Source organism: Lepisma saccharinum, unplaced genomic scaffold, assembly GCF_977018435.1.
Source record: "Lepisma saccharinum unplaced genomic scaffold, izLepSacc3.1 HAP1_SCAFFOLD_427, whole genome shotgun sequence".
NCBI lineage: Eukaryota > Metazoa > Arthropoda > Insecta > Zygentoma > Lepismatidae > Lepisma > Lepisma saccharinum.
Window position 1 is genome coordinate 162278 of NW_028143126.1, and position 27082 is coordinate 189359.

At 36.5% G+C, this 27082-nt stretch overlaps 1 protein-coding gene across 1 annotated transcript in view; it reads right to left on the reverse strand.

The window, feature by feature from the left end:
- The window catches only part of LOC145982803 (von Willebrand factor A domain-containing protein 8-like), a 172799-nt gene that overhangs the window by 73561 nt on the left and 72156 nt on the right, over positions 1 to 27082 (reverse strand). Inside the window, exons 15-18 of the mRNA XM_083116170.1 lie at positions 12368 to 12482; positions 8521 to 8659; positions 4590 to 4795; positions 306 to 467 (exon numbers count right to left, since the gene is read on the reverse strand). Of these exons, the coding sequence (XP_082972296.1) occupies positions 306 to 467; positions 4590 to 4795; positions 8521 to 8659; positions 12368 to 12482 (622 nt within the window). The remainder of the gene's footprint in view (positions 1 to 305; positions 468 to 4589; positions 4796 to 8520; positions 8660 to 12367; positions 12483 to 27082) is intronic.

Consider the following 27082-nt stretch of genomic DNA (forward strand, 5'->3'; position numbering starts at 1 on the left):
TCCATTTGTTCCAATTGTCTTTCCTTCTTTTCTGTGTAACATCTTTGAAGTTCTTGTTTATATATGTTATTTATTTCCCTCTCCTTCAGTTTCCTTGCACAGTAGTTATTTTGTCTTATTTCCTGCGCATTTCTATATCTTGATATTCTTTGTCGATATTTAACTTGAACCAGAAGAACCACAATCAAGAAGATGAAACTTGTATTTAATCCAATAATTTACACTTTTTATTTTGAAAAATATATTAAAACTTAAATAAAAATAAAATTAACTACAAAAAAGACTATAAGTTTTCCAGAACTTACTCCCCAATTGTTCTCCATGAAGTCCGTTTTCAACTTCCATTTCTTGTTGGCGGTTTGGTGGAATGTACGTGACAGTTTGCTGGCAGCTTGTTCAAGAACAGAGCTCAAACACACTTGGTTCAATTCTCCAGCTGCTGTGTCCACCACAAGCAGTTTGTTACTCTGAAATCAGTTTAGAAGGAAACAGTAATTAATTGAAATGCTTTGTGCAATGCTGTATTACGTAACATTTTTCAGCACAGTAGTACTACCATATGTACAGTTGTGGATCCTCCTGGATCGTAATAATCCCAATGATTTTCTATAGAATCATTACAAACCAGTCCATGTCTGTGCCTGCACATAGGAGGCTATTTCTTTTTTCACAAAGCACACAATTTTCTCCCTTATAAATTTGGTCACAGCAGCCCCCCCTCCCCCCGAAGCTAGGAAAAGCATCCCTCCACCTACTTCGCTTCCATGTTGATCCATACAAGCATCCTTCCCCCCAACTTATCCTCAAACTCGATCAAGCATCCTGACATCTAGAATTCTCCACTTCACACACTGCTTATACATGTACGAGGTGTGGCTAGAAAAAAACTGGATTGATGTTACTGTCGACAAACGACAAGCGCGTCAAGGTCAAGCGGTGCATGGGTGTATAACGTGATATCCTGCCTATCGACTGTGTGATTTTCCAGGGTGCGCAGTGCTCAGTTCCGCTGTAGCTTGTGGACGAAGTGAACCGTACATCTTTGCTCCATCGGAAAAATGTTAAGTGTGAAAGTGGAACACCATATCAATTTGAAGTTTCTTATGAAACTCTGAAAATCTGCCACAGAAACTTATGGTTTGTTGAAGGAAGTATACGGAGATGAGTGATTATCACGCACGCAAGTGTTTGGTTTGGTTTGAGTTGGTGTTTTAAGTCCACTTTATGCACAGTAAGGCTAATCGGGACTGGACCTACAGTTTAAAGTGGGATCCGAACCACTTGTGCTTCCAGCGGGAATCGAACCTGGGACCCCTTAATTACAAGGCAATGACACTACTACTGCGCCATCGGGGAGGCCCTACACGCAAGTGTTTGAGTGGTTTCAAAGGTTTAAAGAGGAATGAGAAGTGATCGCGGACGACTCGCGTCCTGGATGGCCTTGCACTTCAAAAACGGAATCAAACATTGCAAATGTCGGTGAATTGATTCGAAAAGATCGTCCTTGAGTATTCGAGCTATTGCAAAATAACCAACATTATTAAATTATGGTGCTGACGACCCTTCGTGAGCGAGTAAGAAGACAACAACCTGATCTGTGGAAAAGCAAGTCATGAATTCTTCATCATGGCAATGCTTCTGTCCACACGGCATTGACAGTCAAGGCTTTTTTGGCCAAGCATGGGATCCCAGTGTTAGAACATCCACCCTATTCACTGGATATCACTCTGTGTGACTTTTTTTATTCCCAAAGGTCAAATCAGCACTGAAAGGAACCAGATTTACCACCGTAAAATGTGTGAAAACAAAAGCGATGGAGGTCATGAACATGGTTTCAGAAAATGATTTCCAGCACTGCTTCCAGAAATGGAAGATTCATATGGAGTGGTGTATCAATAGTGCAGGGGAGTACTTTGAAGGGGATAATGTTCGTATTGTATGAAATAACCAATAAAAGATTTTGTAGCAACAGTCCGGTTTTTTTCTAGCCACAACTCATATATACAAGTACCAATTTCATGAATAAAACAAGTATTACTTTTTGAGTATGTATGAATCACTGTGGTTTTCATACCTGATGACATGAATTTCTCCTTTCTGTACAGAAAATTAGTTGTAAAAATGATAAGAATTGGCAAAATTTGGACACGTTTTGCAATTTAAAATAAATGTAAAAAAAAAAAAAAACACTTTTTATTGCAGATTTATACCCTGTCCCAGATAACTGTGAAGTAGGGCTATGCATAGCTGCAGAGGAGGAGGAGAGAAATCAAGTGGTGAAAGTGCAGCATTGCCAACCATATGGTCATTAGTGTACATGTACGGAAATTTCATGGCATGTACGGTCCAGACCTTGGTCGGTACGCTAAATGCAAGGCTTGTCAAAATTTGCACTTGCTGTTTTATCCCTCCTACATTCAAATGTTGACTGTGAACGTCAAAGAATTGAAGAACAGGAACCTCTTTCCTACATCGACCATTAATTGGTGTATGCTTGCTACTTAGTGCATCGACAGTGACTGTACATTCATGAACTATGATTTGTGTTGACTTTATACACAGACTAAGCCTACAGTTTAAAGTGGGATCAATGTGCCATGTACCTCCACTCAGTATTGAAACCGGGACCCTTTTATTACAAGGTGATGACATTACCTCTACAAATTAAGAGAACTGAATCAGCTTGTTTGTTAAGTCGGTCTTTTTCCTTTTGTGTTGTTGTTTATAGAGGCAGTAGCAGCTATGTTTGGTGCCAAAACTGGGACGCAAGGACAGTTTACTTTTTCTTGGCAGACAAGCCACCATACTGGTATATTTACCATTTCACTTTGAGTGCTAATTTATTGTATTTTTTTTTATTTTGTTCAGATACGATTCTTTGCGCATGTACCTCATTCATTAAGGACAATACATGGCAAATTAGAAATTTTAAGTCAAGTGATTACAACCACAAATTACCCAATTTGAGGACATTTAGGTGATCTCAATTTCGATTCCTCCCATCTAAAATATGCCACTAGTCAGTCTGTTACGTTATTAGGATGCCGTTTATCAACATCTTTGACTATATATCATGTTTCCTTCAAGATTAACTAGCATATAATGCTGTACAAGCCAATAATTAAATACTAAAATATATAATCAACATTGAAAAACAGGTGCGTATGTGTGTAAATATGTGGGCTATCCAGAAAGTAACTTACGTTTTGGTGGAGTGGGGCAAGGGGTGGGGCTAATGCTGCCATTTTGGTGTCAGAGCGTCCCCTCACTCAGTACATATCCAGCTGTGGTAGCGTGCGGTTCGTGTTGCTTCTGCTGTGTTCACTGTGAATGTTTAAAATGTGTGCTGCAATCAAAAATCCCCCGAGTTGTGAAGTGTGGTCAGTGATTAGATTTTTGTTGGCGAAAAACCACAAACCGATTGAAATTCATCAGAAACTTTGCAAGGTGTACGGAAACGACATAATGAGTGAAATGGGAGTGAGCCAGTGTTGCAATATGTTTAAAAATGGCTGCACTAATGTGCATGAAGTTGCCGACCGAGCATTGTGACTGATGAACTGGTGGTGAAAATCAATGCAAAGATGTGTGAAAACCGCCGCTTCACAATTATGGAGCTCTCGCTTGAGTTTCCTCAAATTTTACGAAGTTTGTTGCATGAGATTGTGACGCAAAAGCTAGGCTACCATAAGTTTTGTGCAAGATGGGTACTGAAATTCTCATCCCACGTATATGTGCGTGGGAATGGGGGGGGGGGGTAAATAAGAAATTCTTAAACGAAGCATATGGACCTGGAAACAAAAATATGGCCCGTTTGCCAGTGTGGTATTATCATTTTCAAAAGTTTGCAACACTGCCAAAGTGAAGCAGGGAAAGTGGGTAACTCCAGTTCCCATTCCGCAATTCCGACCCTATCGCTTTCATTGGTGGAGCTGTCTTGCGTCAGTACTTGTGCAGAGACTCGTACTCGTTTGTCTGCTATACAGTTAGCTGGTACAGGATATAAGTCCAATTATTGCACAGGTAAGTCGAAACTAGACAACACCAGTGAAAAGTGTCTCCATTGGAAGTTGAGCCAGAGACCTCTTGATTACAAACTGATAACATAAACCACTCACCACAGTATAGGAGAGCCCCTGCTTGAACATATGATCAAAATTCAATTCAGTTCATATACCTAAATGACTGAGATCGAGAATGTGTGGGGCCATACTACCACATCCCCTAAATATGCCTTCATGGCATGCTGCTATATGCACAGGGAACTTTACCTTTACCTCACCTTTATTCCACATAATTCCTACAATTCAAGACATTCCCATTGTAATAGTACGAAATAGAAAAATAGTCAAAGCATGAAATTAAAGAGCTGGAAAAAAAATTTGAAAAACCAACTAGAATAGGAGATGAGCAGAAAAGCTATATAAAAACAATGGAAATGGAAGGAAACTTTAGCAGAAGATAGCCCAGAGGCTGAGGAAGAAATTTCTTAGTTCACAAATAGAGAAGAATGGAAGAAGTAGCTTGGAATATCCCTCCATAGGAGGCAAAGAAACAAATTTAAAAAGAAGCAAGCATACAATACTCACAGAACCAGAATGAATGACAATACAATCATTCAGTTTCCCTCCTAAGGCAGCCATTGTGAAGTCGGGATAAAAGCCCTGATAAGAAGGGAGGAATTCTTGTAACTGGTGCACTTTCATCTTGTCTTCCAAAGGTATCATTGAGAACAAGCTCACTGGATTGGAAGTAAGAATGTAGATAGTATCACTCAGGGAGTCATTTATGGGACCTGAAATGAATGAATTTACAATTATTTTCCTATCGCCCTAGGTAAATACTAATAATAAAAAAGTACCAATCCAATAACATGAAAAACAAGCAAAGACAACTAGCGCTGTCATATTGATTTATGAGACTGTGACTCTGAAAGGTTTTACATTAGGGAAAGAAATATATTTTCCAAAATCATGACACATGAAATATACATTTATGATAATAAAAACAACACAGTGGCAGAATTGTACACTTAATTACAGGCCATTTATAGAAATACTGAATTGGTAAAATTGCTTGCAATTTTACTAATAAAATGATGTACCTCTGTAGGCTAATACTGATAGAGTACTGACTAATGCGAGGGATGATTGAAAAAGAAGAATACAAAGCCTGTAAATTCCAGTAGATATTAGACTAGTACAAACGGACTCACGTGAAAGGATACTTCATACACTATTTCTCCACATAGTCTCCTCCCTGGTTCAAGCATTTATCCCAGCACTTCACAAGGTTCATGAACTCAGGGTCGTGTTCTTGGAGCCAAGCCCTTACTTCGTGCTTAACATCATCATCCAAGTGAAACCAGCATCCTCCGAGATGTTTCTTCAAAGGAGCAAAGAGATGTTTGTAGGCGCAGCAATGATGAAAGTTTCACTCGAATGATGTTGTTAAGCACATAGTAAGGGCTTGGCTTCGACAACAGGACCCTGAATTCTGAGACAGGAATCATGAACCTCGTGAAGCACTGGAATAAATGCTTGAAACAGGGAGGAGACTACGTGGAGAAGTAGTGTATGAAGTATCCTTTCACGTGAGTCTGTTTGTACTAGTCTAATAAATACCTACTGGAATTTGCAGGCTTTGTATTATTTTTTTCCGATCATCCCTCATATATTCCATACCTACCATTTCATTGGGATGGACTGATATGAAATTTTTGCCTTTATCAAAAAGTATTAAAGTTACCAATATTGAGGCCATGTCCAAAAGGTACAAGACCATACTTCAAGTGAACATCCTTTGAGAATGAAGTGAACAACAAGTGAACGAGTGTGCAATATCACATACTGCTTGCTAACGGGCTTGATTGCTTGTTTAATTGGCACTTTCAAACTGCACTAGGTGATGTAACTTCTGACAAGACCAAACTTCAAGCCTACTTTTTGGACCTTTTGGACACAGCCTGATAATCAACATTCTACTGATCCAATATAAAATGCAAATGTTCCATGAAGACTCTGAATGATATAATCACTTCTTTAATTAATATATGCAAGTACTGCCATGGTTTTTCCCTTAGAAAAAGAATTGTATATTTAGAAATTTATTTTACAAAATCAAGGTAAATTAATTATATCTGTACACATAAAAACAATGACAAAATGGCAAAACATGTTATCAGTTACAAGTTAGCTATAGAAATATCAAATCGGATGGCCAGTAGCCAGGATTTTATTTTGGGGGGGCTCATCCCTTATCAGCACAGGCGTCGCCAGAAATATTTGTATTGCCACTAATAAAACTTTATTAGTAGAAATAATAATGATAATAATAGTTATTACCATGGTTATAATTGTCATTTTACAATATTAACTATTATAAGTTATTAAAAATAAACCAATTTTAATCCAAATTTATTATTGTTATTATTACAATTATACTATTATTATATAAATGGAGAGACCTTGCTACTCGATCCACCATATGAGTGAACATCCAACACAAGTGTTGTCCATTATTTTTTCTTGCATTTTGTACAGTTAGTGTACTGAAATTCATAGTTATAGCATTTTGTTATTAACTTTTACACATTCCGTCAAAAAAATGTTAGAGCCAAATTTTACTCATAAAGTTTATATTGTGTGACCTCTCACACAAAAAACTATACATTTTGAGAGCTATGGATCCATTTTTTCTTTGGATTAAGTGGTAGAATATAAAAATATAACTTGGTTCCTCTATTATACACTAAACTTTTTCGATCTAATGTTTAATCCTGCTAAGGAAGTAAAATTAATTACCACTTTACATTATTTAAATTATATATTTGTAGTATTTTTTTTTGGGGGGGGGGGTTCAGCTCCCTTAGCCCTCCCCCTGACTATGTGGCTGCAAATCGGTAAAATTGTTGGCAATATTACCAATCCAAAAATCTGTATACAGCATTTTAAAAGAACCAATTAATCCATTCCATCCCTAATCTACGATGATACTCAGCAATAATAACAGATAAAAATCTTTGATATATATTTTGTGCAGTACAATAAGAGTGAATTTGACCAAGTAGTTACATTATGAATGGTGCATACATACAGAAGTATATGTTTGGTTTAATTATTTATTATTTACTCAAGTAATTCTGGGTGGCCTCAATTAAAGTTGCCCTTCTCAGAGCCCTCTGGAGCCCGTTCAAAGCAACAGATTGCACTAAAACTTGGCATAGAGGCTATGGAGACCATGGGGAAAGGAATGCTAACAAGAAAAATAATAGTTCAAATTTTCCCCACTAGACCAAAATGTGGCGCTGAAATCTGGTGCACAGTGACATCATCTTGGAAAATGCTTCGTCTGACCATTGATCACACTGTCTTACACTTCCAAGGAATCATTCATGTTGACAGGATGCACATTGTTGGTGTTACCTCAGCGCCACATTGGTGGTAAAAATTGGAACTATTTTTTTTCATCCGAATTCACTTTCCCATGGTCTCCATAGCCTCTATACCAAATTTCACATAAATCCGTTGGTTTGAACTGGTTCCAGAGGGCTCCGAGTAGGGCAACTTTAATTGAGGCCACCAAGTTCAAGTGTTGACATTTTATAACCGTTAATAAAATACTTGACTGATATTTCAAAACCATCATGTTGTCATTAGGTTCTAGATTTGTATTTTTCTTATTTTACATGGCTTTCCTGCATCTTTAGGATAACCACGACACTGGTGCAATATAAATAATGATAATATCATAGTAATTATAAATGTTTCCTCCAGCACATGGCTCTATATTGGATCTTTAAGAAAGGAGTACTTAATTAATTTTACTAGATGAGATCTTTTAAGCAATAAAATCTCTCAGGATGGTTGGTTTTAAAGTATATACTTTTCAAATGTGCAGAAATGTACAAAATATTGGAAGGGGAATTAAATGAACGTAGTTTTGTTTTGTAAAAGCGAAGGCCAGGTCCTTGAGTGAAGTGAAGTGAAATGTTAATGCTTTCCTTTGCAACATGTGCAATTAGAAGTACAAGAAGAAGAAAGGAAACTTTATGCATAATTTCTCTTATGGCCTTCACAATGACCTTTTTGGGAAGAGATTTTAACATTTCACTTTTTGATCTTCCTTGAAAAACACAATTAACTTTTGGTTTTATGATTTTCTTGAACATGTCTGCTCTGTTGGAAAGCATGTGCTTTTAAAACTTCTTTCGATTGTTTTTAAGAATACAGTCATTTTAAAAACATACAATATACTTGTATTGTAAATCAAATTTAGCATACATTCATATGTACATAAACAACAACAACAAAAAGAGAGCAGGAATGAACTATCAACAGTTGCCTTGGAGAAACTATATGAATATTACAGTCATTCAATTATGGGATGCAGATATCCCATTCATCCTGCACAGAGTTAACAGTCTTACACAGGTGTCCTAATGCTACCTGTGCAGTATGAACATTATTGGGTCATTAACATATATGTGAAATCAGAATGTGAGAAGACTGTATAGATTACCTTTCGAAACTGCAACCTCTGCTATAATATTTGATTCTGTGACAGGAATACTCCAATATGACTGCATTTCAGAAAAAAATGCTCCTCGTGCATCCACTCTATCTAATAGAAGGGAAGTTTCTGATATTTTCATCGGTCCCTGAAAACAGAATACTTATTTTATTTATAGATAATATAAGTGATTTTTCCTCATTACTTTTGTTGTTATTTCTGGCACAGACAGGGAAACCTTGATTTTGAGCTTTTCAAGGGATCCGAGGTGAAAAAACTCAAAATGTGAGAAAATGTAAAATCCAAGCAACTTTTATAACATTTTGCTCTGTTGAGACCATGAACATTGAATGTATAATGTGGGAAACTGCAAAATCCAGGAACTCCACCGTAATTGGTTTTTAAACACAATATTTCAATTGTTTCAGTCTTCATCACACAGACGATAAGCCTAAAGCTATGCTATATGTTCCTACTACAATCACCGCCAGAACCAACAATCACAAAACTGTTGCACTTGCAACTCACCGTGATTCCATTATGATTCCATAAAACCAACCTGCATCCAGTGTTGTGCACTGAGGAGTAGCGAGTCTAGCAGTGATAGATCACTCATATTTTATAAATTTGAAATAACAATATTAACTGCCTTGTTGGAGTCGATGTTAATATGCGACACCCTTTTTCATGTGTTTTTTTCATTACTCAGTTTGACTATGAAGACTGGGCAAAGCTCCTCTACCTGTCTTTTCCAACACTTGATTAGTTGTGTAAGTAAAAGCTGCCACAGAAAGAAAAACAGGCACAAGATTTCTGTTTCAAGTTCGCCACCACTCTTGCCTCTAGCTGATCAGAACACTACATTTTAAAAGTAGCTTTGCTACAGCTACAGCTGCTCTTCCAAAATGTAGCTTCGCTACAGCTACAGCTACATTTACCAAAAATTAGCTCGTTACGCTACTCCTGTTCACTACTCGCTACTTCGCTACTTTTTGCGTTACTTCTACTGTGTTTCTTCTAATGAAACTTAAACACAACCATATGGATATTCAAAAGAAGCCCCCAGTATGATAGTTCTACTTCTGGAAAATAGATTGTTATTTGTTATCACGATTCCCGTCATTCCATAATTTTGATAGCAATGTTATTATAGTTACTTACTTTTACTATAGAGTTTGAGAATAATGTACCTATGCAAGTGGCATATCAATTCAAATTTGATATATGAATATTGCAATTAGAGTGTTACCCAAATTAATGATTACAACTATACACAAATACGTTTGGTAGGATTACCTATCTATGTTCACATATAAACATATTTTTCTTGAGAACAAACACTTCATTTTTTAATAGACTGATATGAAAGCAGCATTTTGAACGAAAAGTACATATTGGAGGGTAAACTATGCTATATAACGATCATTTTTCTTATGAACTATCCCTGCTGCTCGCATGGAATATTAATGAAAACAGGGTCTTACACGTGTGCGTGTTGTTCTCATTGTCATATCACAAATATTTCTGTGGTTGACTACTTTTTTAAAATTAATTGGAACTTATCATATGTATTGAAATTAACTATAACATGTTGTGCAAAATGGGAATAAGATAAAAATGTGATATTTTTCAACTCTATTTTTTTTAGCACTTAGATGGAATGTTAGTTGGGGAGAAATTTACTCAAATCTTGGGGATAGCTGGGGGAATGCTTCTTATGGTATAAATGAGAAGCTGGTGGAGCGCTGCTTTACGTAAGTTTTCACGTTGGGATTGCTTCCTTAAACACACAGTGGAAATTGTGTTGGCTTGTAATCAAAGGACCCCAGGTTTGATCCAGTCTCGATCAGCTTATCTATGCATAAAGACTAGGAAAGGCTCCTAATTGGGAGAATGGAATCTTCCTCCTCCTCCACTCCCCACACAGCTCATCATCATTCATCATTCTCCCTCATTCTCACACTTAGCTGAAATTAGCAGAAAGTGACTATAGGTAAGATAATAACTAAATAAACCATTCATCCTCATTGCCATGATTAGCAAAAGTTAGAGAAAAGCAATGCAAAAGTAGGAAAAATACATAAATTTGAAAGCTATGTATATTAACTAAAGAAATTGTCGCTGCTGCAGGAAAGTCAGTAACTCGTACGTACTTTTTACAATATGATAAAATGTATTGAGGAAACTGATGTGTAAACCTGAGTGTTCAAAACATATTGTAATTTTAAAATTTGTGAACAACTATTATCAGGAAAAAAAAAACGTAATTCCAGAAAGTGTATGTCTATCGTTTTTGTAACAATAATTTCTTGCTGTTGAGATCCTATATACTGACAACAATCAATGCTGTTAACGTACTGAGCCATTGGTTACTGGCATTATTGCTTTGTCAGTGTAGTGGAAAAGGGATCGCTTATTTTTCCTCTGCAAGTTGTGTTTTGCATAGTAATTATTGATATTTTGGTGTCTCTTACACCATGCATATCCACAGGATTTGTTCCGGCGTGACGCAAACGAGTCATTTTTTCCAGTGGTGTAGCAAGTGGGGCATGTTTCTACCCAAAAACGTGATGCAGCTCATAAAAACGTAGCTGTTACCAGGAATATATTCATATATGTCAATTAGTCATCTGGATATTAGAATTATTCAGGTACTCATGAAATAAATTATGCAGATATCTATAATCTACAATATCAAGATATTTATAATCTAGATTATCCGTAATTACATGTAAGACTTGCCTTTATGAACCTCCTGCAAAAGTAAGCGTTATTGTCGATTTTTTTTTTTACCTATTGCCACATTCAAAATTTACCTCAAAATGCAGAGAAAAAAAGTAGCTGGAGCGGAAGTTTCGCTACAACTACAGGAATTTTGTAGCTTTGCTACCGCTACAACTACAATGTTCAAAATGTAGCATCCTGTATTATTCATACATAATAATGTTGACACTGACATAAGACATAACTATGTTTCAACCAGAGTAGTTTTCTTGACAGTGGTACTTGTCATTATTACTAGAACTAGGCCAATAGCCTTTTGAATAAATACTTACACACTTTACAAATTAAAGTAGTTCAGAATACTGATGTATGTTAATTGCAACTTACCACAGTTTCCCTCAAATATCGATTGATCGATTTATTAGCCTCTGTACAACTTTTATCAAAAGGTTCACATGTGATATGGACTCCAGTGAAGTAAAATGGTCACTACTCTTACATTTGGTGCGAACAGTCCCAAGTCAGATTCACAGTGGGGGCTCAAAGAAAAAAATAACATTGACCCAGCATCATAAGGACAATTTGGGAGCTGATGGGACTCAATGTGTGGCCATGCATTATCCAACAAAAAGTCACTTGGCAAGCCTTGGCATTTAAGGGGCTGTTCCACCATGGAGATTTAGTTAAATATGATATAAAAAGAATATTAAAATAGCTGCACTATATCAATGGAATCTTCATTCATCACACAACATTGGAACAAATACAATGAAAAGTGCCCATTTTTCATACTTTCGAGAATATTTAAATTGTGAAAGTTCTGAGCGTTAAAAAACAGTGGAGGTGGAATATGGACCATTGTCAATATCACCCTATAAAAATCCCCTTGGCTGGCCTTAAGCTTCACAAGACTGTGAATCAAATGATTTAGATCAACTTTTGGAATAAACACTGAACAAAAAATAATTGTGTGAATCAGATGATTTACAAATAAAACGTGTCAGGGTTTGTTTTGTTAAACAAGCACTTTCTCTGAATCTGTCAAATTAAAACATAAAACACAATTTAAAGTTAATTATTGGGAAAAACCAAATGACATTGGAAAAAGTGAAATTGATAAAAAAAAACATACCTTCATTTTAAAATATCTCTCTTCCACAGCAATTTTCAGAGGTTTTTTATCGTGGAAGTTTGACTGATGTATCACTTGCCACCTGCCTACCATCTGAACACCTGGTAGAGGAAATCTGCAATAAAATTTCATATATTTTTTTTACAACATGGAGAGGAGCATTGTGTAGGCAATAGAAGCAAACAAAAATATAGTATAACATAGTTCTATTAGATAATGTAATACATGGATACAATCATATTTTATCAATACTGGTCAAGTTTGAGTCCATGTGTTTTTTCACTTGCAAATGAATATAGTAACAAGTAAATTATCAATTTGCCTGCACTGTTAATAGAAGTTTAGAGACGAGTCAATAACTGAAAAACTAAGTCTTCTGATATTTTGCTCTGTCAGGAAAAAGGAAAAATTCAAGAACTTTCCTTTTTCCTGGTAAGAAAGATGGGAAATGAGCAAACCATTGGAAAACTTTGTTTTCTCTTTTGTTGTGTTTATTTGAGTGTGTGGAATTTTCATTAGCAGTGAATGTGACACAAGATAATGCTCAAAAACACATCACACAACAAATTACAAATTTTGATGATTTCATAATTTTGCTCTGAAATTAAACTTGTGAAACTAACACCTGGCTACTCTGTTTTACTCCCCACATTGCATTACAGGTGTACTGGTATTGAAAGAACTGCTTGCACAGCAATCTAAGTAAATCAGTGTTTGATAGGTGTAAAAAAAATGACACTACACAATTGTGATTTCCAAATTTTTGTGCTGTCGTACAGTAAGTAGTTGGGTACATGCAGCCTGCATCTATTGACAAAATCCTGGACTGCTAGTGTTGCTAATCAAGAATATAATGCCACAAAAATATACTCCCTCTGGCCCATAATTATAGTCCGGTATGCCAAAATGGTAGTACAGAAATGACAGACGAAGAGGCAGATGGAAAGCCCATTTTGTACTAATCCTTGAGTAGTAAAGTTGTATGACTCATTCCCTTGTTTCATGTTCTTCTTCTGTATACACCAATGTCACAGTTTGAATATTGGGAAATTATTATGAGACAACAACCAAAGGTGTACCGGACAATAATAATGGGACAGAGGGAGTAACTTTTTTTCTCTTTACCCATAAAATCATTATGGGCAAAGTGATACCCGGCATTGTAATTAAAAAAAAAAAATGTGCTGCACACCTATCTGGCCCAATATGTCATGTAGTTAATCTAAGTCTCCAGAACAGCTAAATACTGCCATAGTAAAACCTCTGCACAAGAAAGAGTAAAAAAGTGAAATGAGTAACTACAGACCAATTTCTCTTCTTCCGGTCATCTCAAAAATACTTAAAAAGGTTATGTACAATAGATAAAGAACATTTTTTAACAAATTTTCCATCATTTCAGAAGAGCAACATTGCTTTTGCAAAGGAAAATCTACACAATCTGCTATACACAAATTTACAGAAGCAATTATATAAATTTTGGATAAAAAAGAACAATGTGTAGGGCTGGCTATTTCTTGATCTGACAAAAGCATTTGACACTGTCAACCACAAAATCCTGGTAAATAAAATGGACCAGTATGGGTATGGGATCAGCAAAAGAATGGTTTAAATCATATCTAATGGACAGAAATCAAATAGTAGAAATAATTCACATTGACGAGGCTTAAAACAAGGACAACTATAGGTCAGAAAAACAATGTATTACATACAATGTACCTCAAGGATCCATTTTAGGACCATTACCTTTTTAAATTTACACCAATGACCTTCCATAAAATTGTAAAGATGCAAATGCAACTCTCTTTGCTGACGATACAACTGTTCTTATAGCAGGAACAAACACAGAACTGTTAAAACACAACATAAAGAATACTATCACCCACATCTCACAGTGAATAGAAAAAAAGGTCTCATGGTAAAAATTAAAAAATAAGTACAATTAGATTTCAAATCAACAGCTGTAGCAGTGAAACACCAGAAATTAACTTCCAAAATCAGAGCATAGAATATGTATCTAACATCAAATTTCTTGGCCTACAACTAGCTGAAAATTTAAAGTGGGATCTACACATTCAAGCTACAGCAAACAAGGTTATTATTTTTTTTTTTTTTTGCAAACTGTAAGAAATGTAGTAAATCTAGAATCTGCAAAAACACTATACTATGGCATCATTCATTCTTTACTAAGGTACTGCATAATTTTCTGGGGAAACATGAACATTACATTATTCAGATTACAAAAAGAGTTGTTGGAATTCTGACAAATGCCCCAACAGATGCACCATGCAAACCAATATTTCAAGAATATATTGCCAGTTCCATGTATATACCTATATGAAACCCTAACAGTCATAAAAATTTGTCAAAATACATACACTGCAAATAAGGACCACCACGCCTACAGTGGAAACAATAACTTATACCTGCCGCAAAATTAGTTTGGTATTGAGAGCTGTTGCCATATCATGCGGTACGGTACGGTACGCACTGCAGCCGTCAGATGCTGTGTTGAGGAAAACATGTTATGATGAATGTGTTATTGTTTTCTCTCTTCATTTCCATCTCCCTTACAATATAAACGAATTAACGAAACGAGCATTGTTTACAGGTTACCTTTTCAATCCATTGTGTATAGCCTATACACTTTCAATAATCATTTCTTTCCGAAGTCGCCATTAAAGTCTGCCCGCCCGTCTTTCAATTATACCGCAACTGAATTGCACAAAGTCCAGTTAGTGGGGCATCTGACTTTCACACGTGAGACCCGCGGTGGTTTGTGGAACTTTTTCTCAAATATCCCAAGCGGCTCCGAGGTCGACTCAGCCCAAATGAGTACCTGGGGCATACCTGCAGTAAAGGCAGTTGGTGAACCACATCACTACATCACCTCCTTAATATGGCCTAGGTCGAGATGTGTGTAGCTCTACCTCCACATCCCCATATGCCTCCATACTTTACTTTATTTTGCGTCCATTATTTTTTTTGGTATGAGAATCCCAGATATTTTATGACTGTCCTTAAAGATGTTTCCCCACCTTGAAAAAATGCCGAATCTTTCAACGAAACGTGTAGTTTCTCAACAGTGGGATGATCTTTCCTCCTATAATAAGAGTAAATATGGCGACGAATATCATCTTGCTGACAGGTATCTAAATTTGTCACGCGTTTACTGATATTCCTCTTCTTTCCTGGGGTTTCCAATTTTGAAGCCTCGCATTTATTTATTTATTTATTTATTTCTACCACATTATATTTTTCTTTCCCTATGGTAACAATAGTGTTCTTAGACACGCCGAAAGCACGCAGCAGTCCTGTCCAGAACTTTATTTACAGAAATGACCCCCATTGTTTTTCTCTTGCTCAAATTATTTGCACTCAGAACAAACCATCTCCCACGTTTGTACTTTGAGAAGAATTCCTTTTTCTTTTAGTGCATCACTTCTTTGGTACATTGTCATCTCGAGTATTTCCTCCTGTGCTTGACATTCTTCACACAAACTCACGACACACTCAAACAGAACACAGAAAACTATGTACAAAAAATAACACACTAAAACAACACGCTATATACAACAAAGAATACTCTAAATTCAATAAACACTAAACAAACGGACCGGTTAAAATATCACAGCAACGCAATGCAACAAACAAACAACACGTCCTCTCCCAACAACATGAAATCTGATCGCAGGAAAAATCGCCCGATAAGCACAACACCGAGATAAACTTTTTTCGTTGCTAGGTAACTAGGGCTTGGGTGAAGCACTGGGAAGATTTTGATTGGCTCGCATGCCTGCAACCCACCCTCCCGCAGAGATGTAGACCCGATTTCAACACGTGATTCACAAGCGTCAATACCAAACTAATTTTGCGGCAGGTATAGATATACTTGGGTCGGAACACCGGAAAATATTTCACTTCTGGCGGAGAATGTGCCCTTTGGGAGGGCAGATACTACATTAATTCCCAAACCTAAAATGCCCCAGACCTCAAGTTTTTAAGCCCTCGTTTATCTGTAATGGCATCTAATAAATGGCGGCCATGACTTGTGCAATAATTACAGACATAAAATACCTATAGATATATAATTGTAGAATACAATGGAAAATAACGGGAAGAATAGTGATAAGGAATGATTACAGTGTATTTTTGTCATAATTCTGATTCAATGATTTTTTTATATAGTTTGAATGTCAATGATAAATCTAAGGCGTGGTTATTCATTGAAAGCGTATTATACAATTCACACATTCTACTTAATGGGCTGTTTTATATTTCTCAGTTTTGGGAATTTTCGGAATCAGTAAGTTTCGCCCACGTAAATTACTTTTTCTGGTATTGAATTGTAGTTGGCTGAGGAAATAACTATTGCCTAATATACTGTTTACAGTTTTATGTAAGTATAAGTGATACAGAATATTCCACCTATTACAAAGGCTCTTAAAATTAAATTCATGCAGCAAATTTTGATATGGCACATTATATTGTAGTGGCTTTTTATATTTTATATAATATAAATACCTCAAAAATTTCTTCTGTGTTCTCTCCACGGTATTTTCATGCAATTTGTAGATTGGTGATCAGATAATAGAAGCATATCTGTATATATACAGGATGTTTCAAAAGTCTGACACCAAAGGACAAACAGCGTTATTAGTGCAGATGGCGAAAAATGGAAAGAGGGGAAAGTAGTTGTAAATATGAGGTTTTAAATATAATGTGCTTTAATTTTCAACGTAGTTTGCACCATTGAGGCTGTACGCTGGTACGAGCCTCAATGAAAACTGACATTGCCTTGTTGCCACATGCTTCATCCTTAAAGGGAGCATTTACGTTATCACAACGCCGTAATGTACTCGGTAAATTGAGAATAATGGTGGAAAATTAAAGGCAAAGTAAGAAGTGCATGTGTGTGTGTGTGTGTACAAAAACACAGACACTCACGCACACATACGCACAAGCACACAACTACAAAACCTGTAATTGTGGCTAATGTTTTCTGAAATAGAGGTTATTCATTAGGGTATAGTGATATGAACAAAGGATAAAATTTTGAAACAAAAAGGGTCTTAATTTTTTCCCTTCTAATCAGGGTAGATCACCACTAAAATATATTTGCGCTCAGACATCTTCTGTTGGCACATACCGGAAATGCCAACAATAAAATGATGGTTAAGAAGGTAAGGGTTCACGCAGACATCGTCTTCGATGCCCTAGGTTTGCAGTATCGAGTAAGTTGTGGTTTTAATGAATAAGGAAAGACATCTGGTATCGTTCATCTAAAGGAAGGAAGCGTGGACCAAAACCAGCAGAAGAAAAATATTAAAAGATGTAATGATTCGTGTGTTACGGGTTGCTATCTTCCGTCATCATGCCGCTTCTCCTCCAGATGCCTCTGGCACACAGACATAGAGCCAGTGGAATGCATGAATGGTGTCGATATTCACATCCAATCTTTAGTCCCATTCTGGCAATAGAAAGATACCTTAACCCCTGCTGGTTACGCTGTCTTCCCTTGTCTCCACACCTTGCTTCTCTGAACTACCTTCGAGGCATCCTCCACCGTCACTGTGAGGTGGTTCTATAGGGCTGCTGTCATGACTGTTACTGTGGTTATTTTGCTCATACAGTAATTGGGATCTCCCTCGCTGCAGCAACAATTATGTTTTTATTTTGTCTTCTCCGCATAGAGGGAACGTAGTCTGGATCACCTACACCTTCATCGTCCGAACTGGCACTGACTTCTTGGACGTCCTAAGGAGGTAGTTGCGGTTGATATATACGAGTACCCTGCTGACACGTACTTTTGAGTCCTTTGTCTCTCTCTCTCACGATGCCTTGCAGTGCCATCAAGTTCATCTGAAAAGTCTTAGCATTTGTTCCTATCATGTGTAGCAGTCTGTTGGATCTCTGATCTTGTAAGAAGTCACACTCTGTTTTCAGAATTTTCACGGCACACTGGTACTTAGTATAGTCCTCTTCCTCTCTGTAGCCATTTAAAATTACTCCACTTTCTTCCAAAACTGTTTCATCCTCTGGAGCTCCAATTCTCATAGCTTAACTTCCCCAAACTTCTCTCAGTTTGCCATGCATTTTCTTCGGAAGCTGGCGGATTGTTCCATTGCTGACTGTGTAAATGGATATTCTCGCACACAATTTCTTGTTATCTTCTAGAACAAGCTGTCATGGCAGTAAACGGCGGTTCCCGCCTTCTGATGCCTACATCTTGTCTGTTCTGGAGGTAACGCCTCATCACTTCTGCTTCCCTCGGAAGATGAGAGCTTGTTAATGGTGATGAATCGCCCAAGAATGGACATCAACATTTTATTTTATTTTAAAGTCCGTTTTATGCACAACTATGGCATGCAGTTTAACTTAGATCCGAACCACTATGTGCCTCCACCGCTAACCAAAAACTGGAATTTCATAATTACAAGCTGATGACATTACCAGAATGCCATCAGGTTGGTGTGGACATCGGCTCTTCTATATATTTTCCAGTGTCATGATTCTGAGATACCTGCACAAAATATAACACAAAAGTAAATCCACAAACTTCACTTTAGTGCTATCAATAACCAAACAGATTATGCAATCAACTGGCAGCAAGTCATCGACTAGATGTGGTGCCATCCAAATTCTGGATGAATTAGGTACATAAATGATGCTTGTACCACAAAAGGTTAAGGTGCCCAGTTGTCCAGATTATCGCCATTCGCCAAAATGGGACTAAAGATTGAATATGGATATTGATGCCGTCCATGCATACCACTGGCTCTTTGGCTGTGTGCCAGAGGTATCTGGAGGAGAAGCAGTGTGACGACGGAAGATAGCAACCCGTAACACACGAATCGTTACATCTTTTAATATTTTTCTTCTGCTGGTTTTGGTCCACGCTTCCTTCCTTTAGATGAATGATACCAGATGTCCTTCCTTATTCATTAAGACACACAACTTACTCGATACTGCAAACCTAGGGCATCGAAGACGATGTCTGCGTGAACCCTTACCTTCTTAACCCTCATTTTATTGTTGGCATTTCCGGTATGTGCCAACAGAAGATGTCTGAGCGCAAATATATTTTAGTGGTGATCTACCCTGATTAGAAGGGAAAAAATTAAGACCCTTTACGTTTCGAAATTTTATCCTTTGTTCATATCACTATACCCTAACGAATAAACTCTATTTCAGAAAACGTTAGCCACAATTACAGGTTTTGTAGTTGTGTGCTTGTGCGTATGTGTGCGTGTGTCTGTGTTTCTGTACACACACACATGCACTTCTTACTTTGCCTTTCATTTTGTGCCATCATTCTCAATTTACCGAGTACATTACGGTGTTGCAATAACGTAAATGCTCCCTTTAAGGAAGAAGCATGTGGCAACAAGACAATGTTAGATCTCATTGAGGCTCGTACCAACCTACAGTCTCAACAGTGTAAGCTACATTGAAAATTAAAGCACATTATATATAAAACCTCATATTTCCAACAACTTTCCCCTCTTTCCATTTTTCGCCATCTGCACTAATAACGCAGTTTGTCCTTTGGTGTCAGACTTTTGAAACACCTTGTATATATACAGATTATAAAAAATTGAACTAATATTATTTCGTTGGCTTAGTCTGATACTACTTTTGATGCCACCGTCGAGTTCTGGAACCTCCAAAATAACAAGGTTGATCTCAAACATGATCACATAGCTGAAAGGGTTATTTTTAGACTTTTCATGGCGATATTGGCCACCATATCTAATAATATTTGTTAAAATGGGTCTTTCTAATTTCTTATTATCATAAAACAGTTATAAACTGCAAATTTGGTGGAAATAAGATGTCATGAATGATAAATAACTGCAATGAACAGGAATAGAATCTTGGTCATGGCTGCCATTTTGAAGATGCCATTACAGACAAACGAGGGCTTAAAAACTTGCGGTCTGGGGCATTTTAGGTTCGGGAATTAATGTAGTATCCGCCCCCCAAAGGGCACGTTCTCTGCCGGAAGTGAAATATTCTGCCATTTTTCTTGCTTTCGAACCGCACTAATATGGAATTGCACAATACCACATTCTACCAAAAAGGGGTAATATATAATGGGATACACATATTTAACCTACCAAATACATTCAAAGACATAAATTCATTGCCAGTATACAAGATATAGATTCCTAAGGGAGCATTATTCTTACACAGTACAAGAGTACATTGATACCGTAAGTGGCAGGAACAACAATAATAATATACAATGAAACTGCATGCCCTATCATACGTATTTATATTTTATTTTCCTTTGTAATTTTGATTGCAGTTTGATTCCATTCATCTAGATGTGAATATAGGTGACTATTTGATACTGAATATATGTGTATATATATATAATATCATAGCAAATGAAGCAAACACTGACTATAGAAACAAAATTTTAGCCAATTTGTCTCAAATAAATAACATTGAGTTTGCATTTATTTTATTTTATCTCTTGTATTTTATATGATATATTATGGCTGTAGTTTTATAGATGTATTCTATTTGTACATGTACAATGTGACAATTCAAAACTTATGTAAAAGTTGAATGAGTGCTAATAAATCTATCTATCTATCTATTCCTAAATTATGTTTGGCACATGACTAGGGTGACCATAATATTTTGACCCAATAACGGGACATCCCAAGGAGGTCAGTTTACCTCCCTCCTAAAAAATCGGTCAGGTTTAATTATAAAATTAATGTTCTTACTAAAGTATTGTTATTATTATTCATTAAAGCATGCATCACATAAATGAGACATCATAAGCAATACATGAAATATAACCCCCTGTTGTCAAAAGGTATTAATTATTGCAATCTCAGTGAAATATTCCTGGTCCCTTCTGATCAACCTTGAGGAATGCCAGAAGAATTAACCAGAATAACAAGAACAAATCATCTTGAGAACAACTTTATTCTTTGCCAACCATTCATGAAACTTCCCGCATATCTGACACACAACACAAGATTTGTCTTCTGAGTTTGTGTCAAGGTGCAGGAACTGCCGGCCTCTGTGGCTGAATGGTTAGCACATCACACTTCAAAGCCAGGGGTGCCAGGTTCGAATCCCTGCCTTGGCATGGGTGTTTGTGACTGTCCATTCATTAATTTCATCATATCATCACTCATCTCCATCTTCGCAATTAGCCAAAAGTGGCAGAAAAGTGAAGTAAAATAAACCAAATCAAACCAAACCAAGATGCAGGAATTGAAACTGTTGTTGCATGTCCACACTGAAACTACATTATGCTTCTTGGCCATTTCTTATTCATTCACATACATCTTGCAACGCAGCTAACTTAAACAGTAAACTGCTGTCTGCTCAAACATTATCAAAATCAATGGAACATTTTGTTTGCTATAAAGTGTTTGAAACGCAGTCCAGTTGTCTTGCCATGGCGTTGCCATGATGCTAGTTTAAAAGTTCCATCAACATTTCTACTTAGCATGAAATATCTCTTGAATTTAGATTTGGTTTTTAGGCTAACTCTTAAGACTTTTATTTTTATAAAACAGGACAAATAGTGGTTTTTAATAATATGCACAGGATGCCTGGGGACTGTCCCGGTCAAAATGGAATGTATGGTCACCCTACACATGACTCAACAGATCACAGAATATAAAGGAGCCAGCTTGTGGCATCAATCAAATGGATGGGAGATTAATCTATGTGTTTCCGCAACAGGATGCTATTGTTGTTACAGGAATGGCAGATGCTGGCATTTCCAGAACTGTGATGACAAAATTTCTAAGGACAATTGTTTCATGAGTGGAGAAGGCTGGAGCGAATGAGCAAAATAAAACTACCTACAGCAAGTCATTTTTTGATCATACAATGAAGGTGGATAATAGAGGATAGAGACAATTGTGGAGAGATGCACACTGTTATGAATAAATTACAGTTGTTATGAAAGCATTAAACATACCTTAACATCCCTATCATTCAAATTTCTCTTTGGAAGGCAAGTCAGATAATGGTAAATATGAAGAGGTAATACATGACACAATATTGTTTTTCATGATAAGGTATAAATTGTGTGGATTTCAGCATGTTTTTTAATAAATTCCTAACCAGACAAATTTTTAATTTGACTGTACAAGAGAATTACTTTTTCCAGATAATGATTAATTTGCATTTGCTTTTTGGCATATTTCAACAGCAATGAACAAAATTATGGTTTCCAAAAAAAAAATTGAAATAAAATGTTACTCTTTGTATATACATTTGTTACAAGCAAAAGCCATGCATCACATAATTTATCAAGTATAAGGATATACTTTCAATTTTCGCACCTATGCATTTTAATATTTAAACATGCAAGGTTTGTTAAAATTTAATGAAAATTAATATTAATTTTCTTCGTTACTAGTAAAGAAAGAGTAACCCCTTTGTAGTTCATACATGTAACATTCTACAAATTGACATGCAATGTTAATTGAATATTATCCATTGTCTAGTGCCTTAATTATGCTTATTCTAACACTGCGTTTTGTGAGAGCACCTCTTTGCTCATCTTCAAGTTAACAAATTTCTTTTTGGTGATGGTGGGGATCGAACCTATGATAGATGTGTACAAATCTAGGGTACTAACCATTGCCTTCATAGCAATGGCTCAAAACCCTATAAGTCACTGTGTAGAATTCAAGCAAATATAGTCCCTTCTGCTCAAAAGTTAGAAATGGTTGGATAAGTAGAGCAAAAACTAGCACAGAATTGCAGGGGTGATGTGGTTGCCTGATTAGTGGACTGGATTTGTAATCAAATCACAGGTCTCTCCTAGGTTCAATCGCCACCATCGGCAAAAATAAATCTGTTCACTTGAAGATGAGAGAAGAGGTGATCTCTTGAAATGTAGTGTTACAATAAGTATAGTTAAAAGCACTAAACAATGGATATTGTACAATTAACTTTGCATGCTAATGTATAGAGTGGTCACACATACCCCCCTTTATTTTCGACAATACAATGATGATGGTTGAATGCTTGACATGCACACATACCCGAGTTTGAGAGTCCAGAACATTGGTATGAAGACAGTCATTTTCGTAGCACAGATGAATTCTGTCATGTTCTGACAGATGTTTTGGGGGAGATAATCCAGGGTGAAGGCATCTTCCACAACTGCTCCTAACTCTTGCATTGTGTGATGCCGGTTATTTCTAACTCAGTCATTGATGAAGCCCCAGAGGTGAGGTCGAGACTAGAGGAGATGGGTAAGCTTCAGAACCTCTTCCAATCCACAGTCTGTGTGCCAGAACATTGCACAGAATTCGGCTGTGCTACAAAAATAACAGTCTCAACACCAATGTTCTGGACTCTTAAACTACCAGGTATATGTGCATATCAAGCATTCAACCATGAACATGATAGTGCAGAAAATAAAGGGGAATATGCCCACTTTGTGACCACTCTGTAGAACCACTGTCACTAACATTCAGAGAATTATTCTACAAGTTATAGATAATCTAGAAATAAGTACCTGTTAAGTAAGTTGGTTACTTTTTCATGACTACCTGTGAATTACTTTTGAGCAAGTAAACCCTTTTAAAAAGTAACAAAGTAACTTTCCAAAACTTCCAAGGTAAAAAGAATACCAGTATACAAACAACACTTGAGTACAAGCTCGGCACCCTGAATAGAATGTCACAACACACCATATGCCGAACTGTAGCCTGGAAGGGCTATTCCAGCCAATGTCCTACCAGGTACTAAGTTGGTGTTACTAATAAAGTGGACTGTCAGTGGACAGACACATATTCTAAGTTTGTTACATGCATTGAGAATGAGACAAAGAATATAATTAATTTTTTTTATTCTTCATATATGATTTATTCTACAGAATTTGTAACATTTCACTGTAGTTAAAATTCATTACAAACAAATAAAATTACACTGCCTGCAGTGACATATATAGAAATGAAGGTACAGAAGCTTCATCTGGAACATATGAATGGATAGCTTACATTGTTCAAAAGAATACAAATTGAGACGTTTATAAACCTCTTCAAAAATCATTTCTCACTTCATATACAGTGTTTATGTGATTTAACCCATAAATAAAGCACATTGCACTGTAACATGAAAGTCCATCTTGATTTAAGGTTATTAGAGAATCTTGTGAAAAATTTCCCATATTGCTAAGAGATCACAGTTCCTCTTTCTCCCTTTGTCGGCCTGTAATCAGAGATATCAAAATTTATGTAGAGAAACCTTTGGAGAAAAAGTACTTTAGAAATATTTGTTTCATTCTCAATGCACTGTACAAACTCATTTTAAGTTCGACATACACATTATTATACCTAGCTAACAAACTTTACAGTATTGCTATTAATTAGGGGTAGGACAGATTAATCACTGCTGCATGGATAATAAAGATATCGTGTCACTCTATAGAATGAAGGGATCTGAACCAGTTAACTGATGGGGTGATGTAAACTACTCATCATTCATCCTCTTGATGAGACCACTCGTCATTGACATGACGAGTTATTGCTTGGCATGCGAAAGGTACAAATAACACAAAGGAATTAAACTACTGAAAAGACAATGGCAACTCGTTGGATTTTATGAACCGTTGAACCTGTATCATGGCTGGGTGTAGGATAATTACCTGTCTAACTGAAGTCTCTGAGCTGAATCGAAAATAGCGAAGTCCTCTGTAAGCTTCTCTCTAAGTGTTGACCAAAGCGTGCTTCCACTATCGACCTCCTGTCTTGCTGACCTCCTCTCTCTACCAACTCAATTCCCAAAGTCCCGTCACTTCCCAGCTTGTCTCACCTCTATATTCCCTGGCCATCGAGCTCTTCCTCGATGCCGAATCGCCGAATCGTGTTTATTATAATTGCTACCATGCAAACCGCTGACACCAAACCCAGAAGTGTTACCTGTTTCCTGAATGCTCAGGAGGTTTGCATGGCACAACACAACGCATTGTAAACATGCCTAAGAGGCTTGAGACAGCTGAGAAAAACAAGTGAATGCCCTGGTCAACATGAAGCGTTCAGAGAGACTTAATAAAATAAACATACAATCTTAGGGATTGATACGTTCGCGCCTCCTAGGAAAAATTTTCTCCTTTGAAAATTTAAAAGTCAAATCGCAAAGCTTGACATGACTCAGGTTCGCCAATTCCATATATTTTCTTAAAAAACCCAAATATACAAAAGAAATACACCATAACTGTCTGTTGTTTACTGCATCCTGAAGGAAAGAAATTTTTCATTCCCTAAACTTTATAATGAATAATACCCTTAATACTAACAAATTCGTATGTTTATACGATGTAAAAAAAACAATAATATATACTATTATAAGACTAGAAATCACAAAAGTTCATGTCGTTAAGCGAGAAAACTCTTAATGTATCACATGTGCGTGTACGTAATGTGTATTATGTATAATTGCTCATCAACCTGCTCCTAGTCAAGAGTCTGTGATGCCTCGCCACGCGGTAACGACTCTGTGTCTTCCGCGAGGCCAACGGCTGGAGCGTCTTGCAAGGTTCAACGGTTCACAAAATCCAACGAGTTGCCATTGTCTTTTCAGTAGTTTAATTCCTTTGTGTAATTTGTACCTTTCGCATGCCAAGCAATAACTCGTCATGTCAATGACGAGTGGTCTCATCAAGAGGATGAATGATGAGTAGTTTAAATCACCCCATCAATTAACTGGTTCAGATCCCTTCATTCTATAGAATGACACGTGGTGGAGTGCTTGAGGCCTAGTGATGTATTCGCTGAGCTAGTATTATTACATACTGCAAAAAAACTTTTGTGCCTAAAGCACATTATTAAATAATAAGTTTGCTTTTAATTGTTAATATTATTAGTGCTATTTTATTATAAATTATTATTATATCACGCGAGTGGATTTAAAATATTAGACCTGTTTCACTTTAATAAATGCCGTAACTTGGAGCAAAAATTGCAATATTTATATTTTAAGATTTTAAAACAATCTGCATTTTAAAGTTTTTAACATTCGAAGCTACAACGTGCTAAGGATAAATATTCAACTGTCAAACGAAACATTGTTTCGGACAGGAAAAAAAATATATAAATATAAACTAACAATAAAATCTCGTTAATACGTGAGAAACGTCCACGCCGTGTAATGCTCTCATAATTCTCTTCTAGTTATTCAAAATAAGTTGGCTGTGCCTAACTTTGCTTAAAGCATATAAGTATATGTATATATGTGTACGGATTCATTCTCGTCACAACTGCTTACCTGTGTACAGACATCTCTCGTCACTGCAGCCTAATTATACATCTATTACTTCTCAACTAGAACTTTTAATTAATCGGGCGGTTTATATCCTAAATCACGGTACGAACATTGTACATGCGTGTCGAGGAATATAATTAGCGTTTCGTTTCTTTACATATTAGCATGAATTAAAATTTTCAGGCAATGTATGCGTAAGTTAAGGTAACGTAAGGCAAGTGACTATCTCGTATAAACTTGACTATCTCCTTAATCTAAGCTCCCTTCATGAGGTGCTAGGAGACTTCAGTCATTAAGAATATAAATGAGTGGTCCTCGGGGCCTTATTCGTTCCCAAAACTATATATGTATAAAATGTAATATCCACGTTGCAAAAGTCTTAGCAGTCATAGTTCAAGCATTCGAAATCCTTTACAAGTTACGGTCAGTTTTAAACCAAATTTAAATTAAACTTTTAAG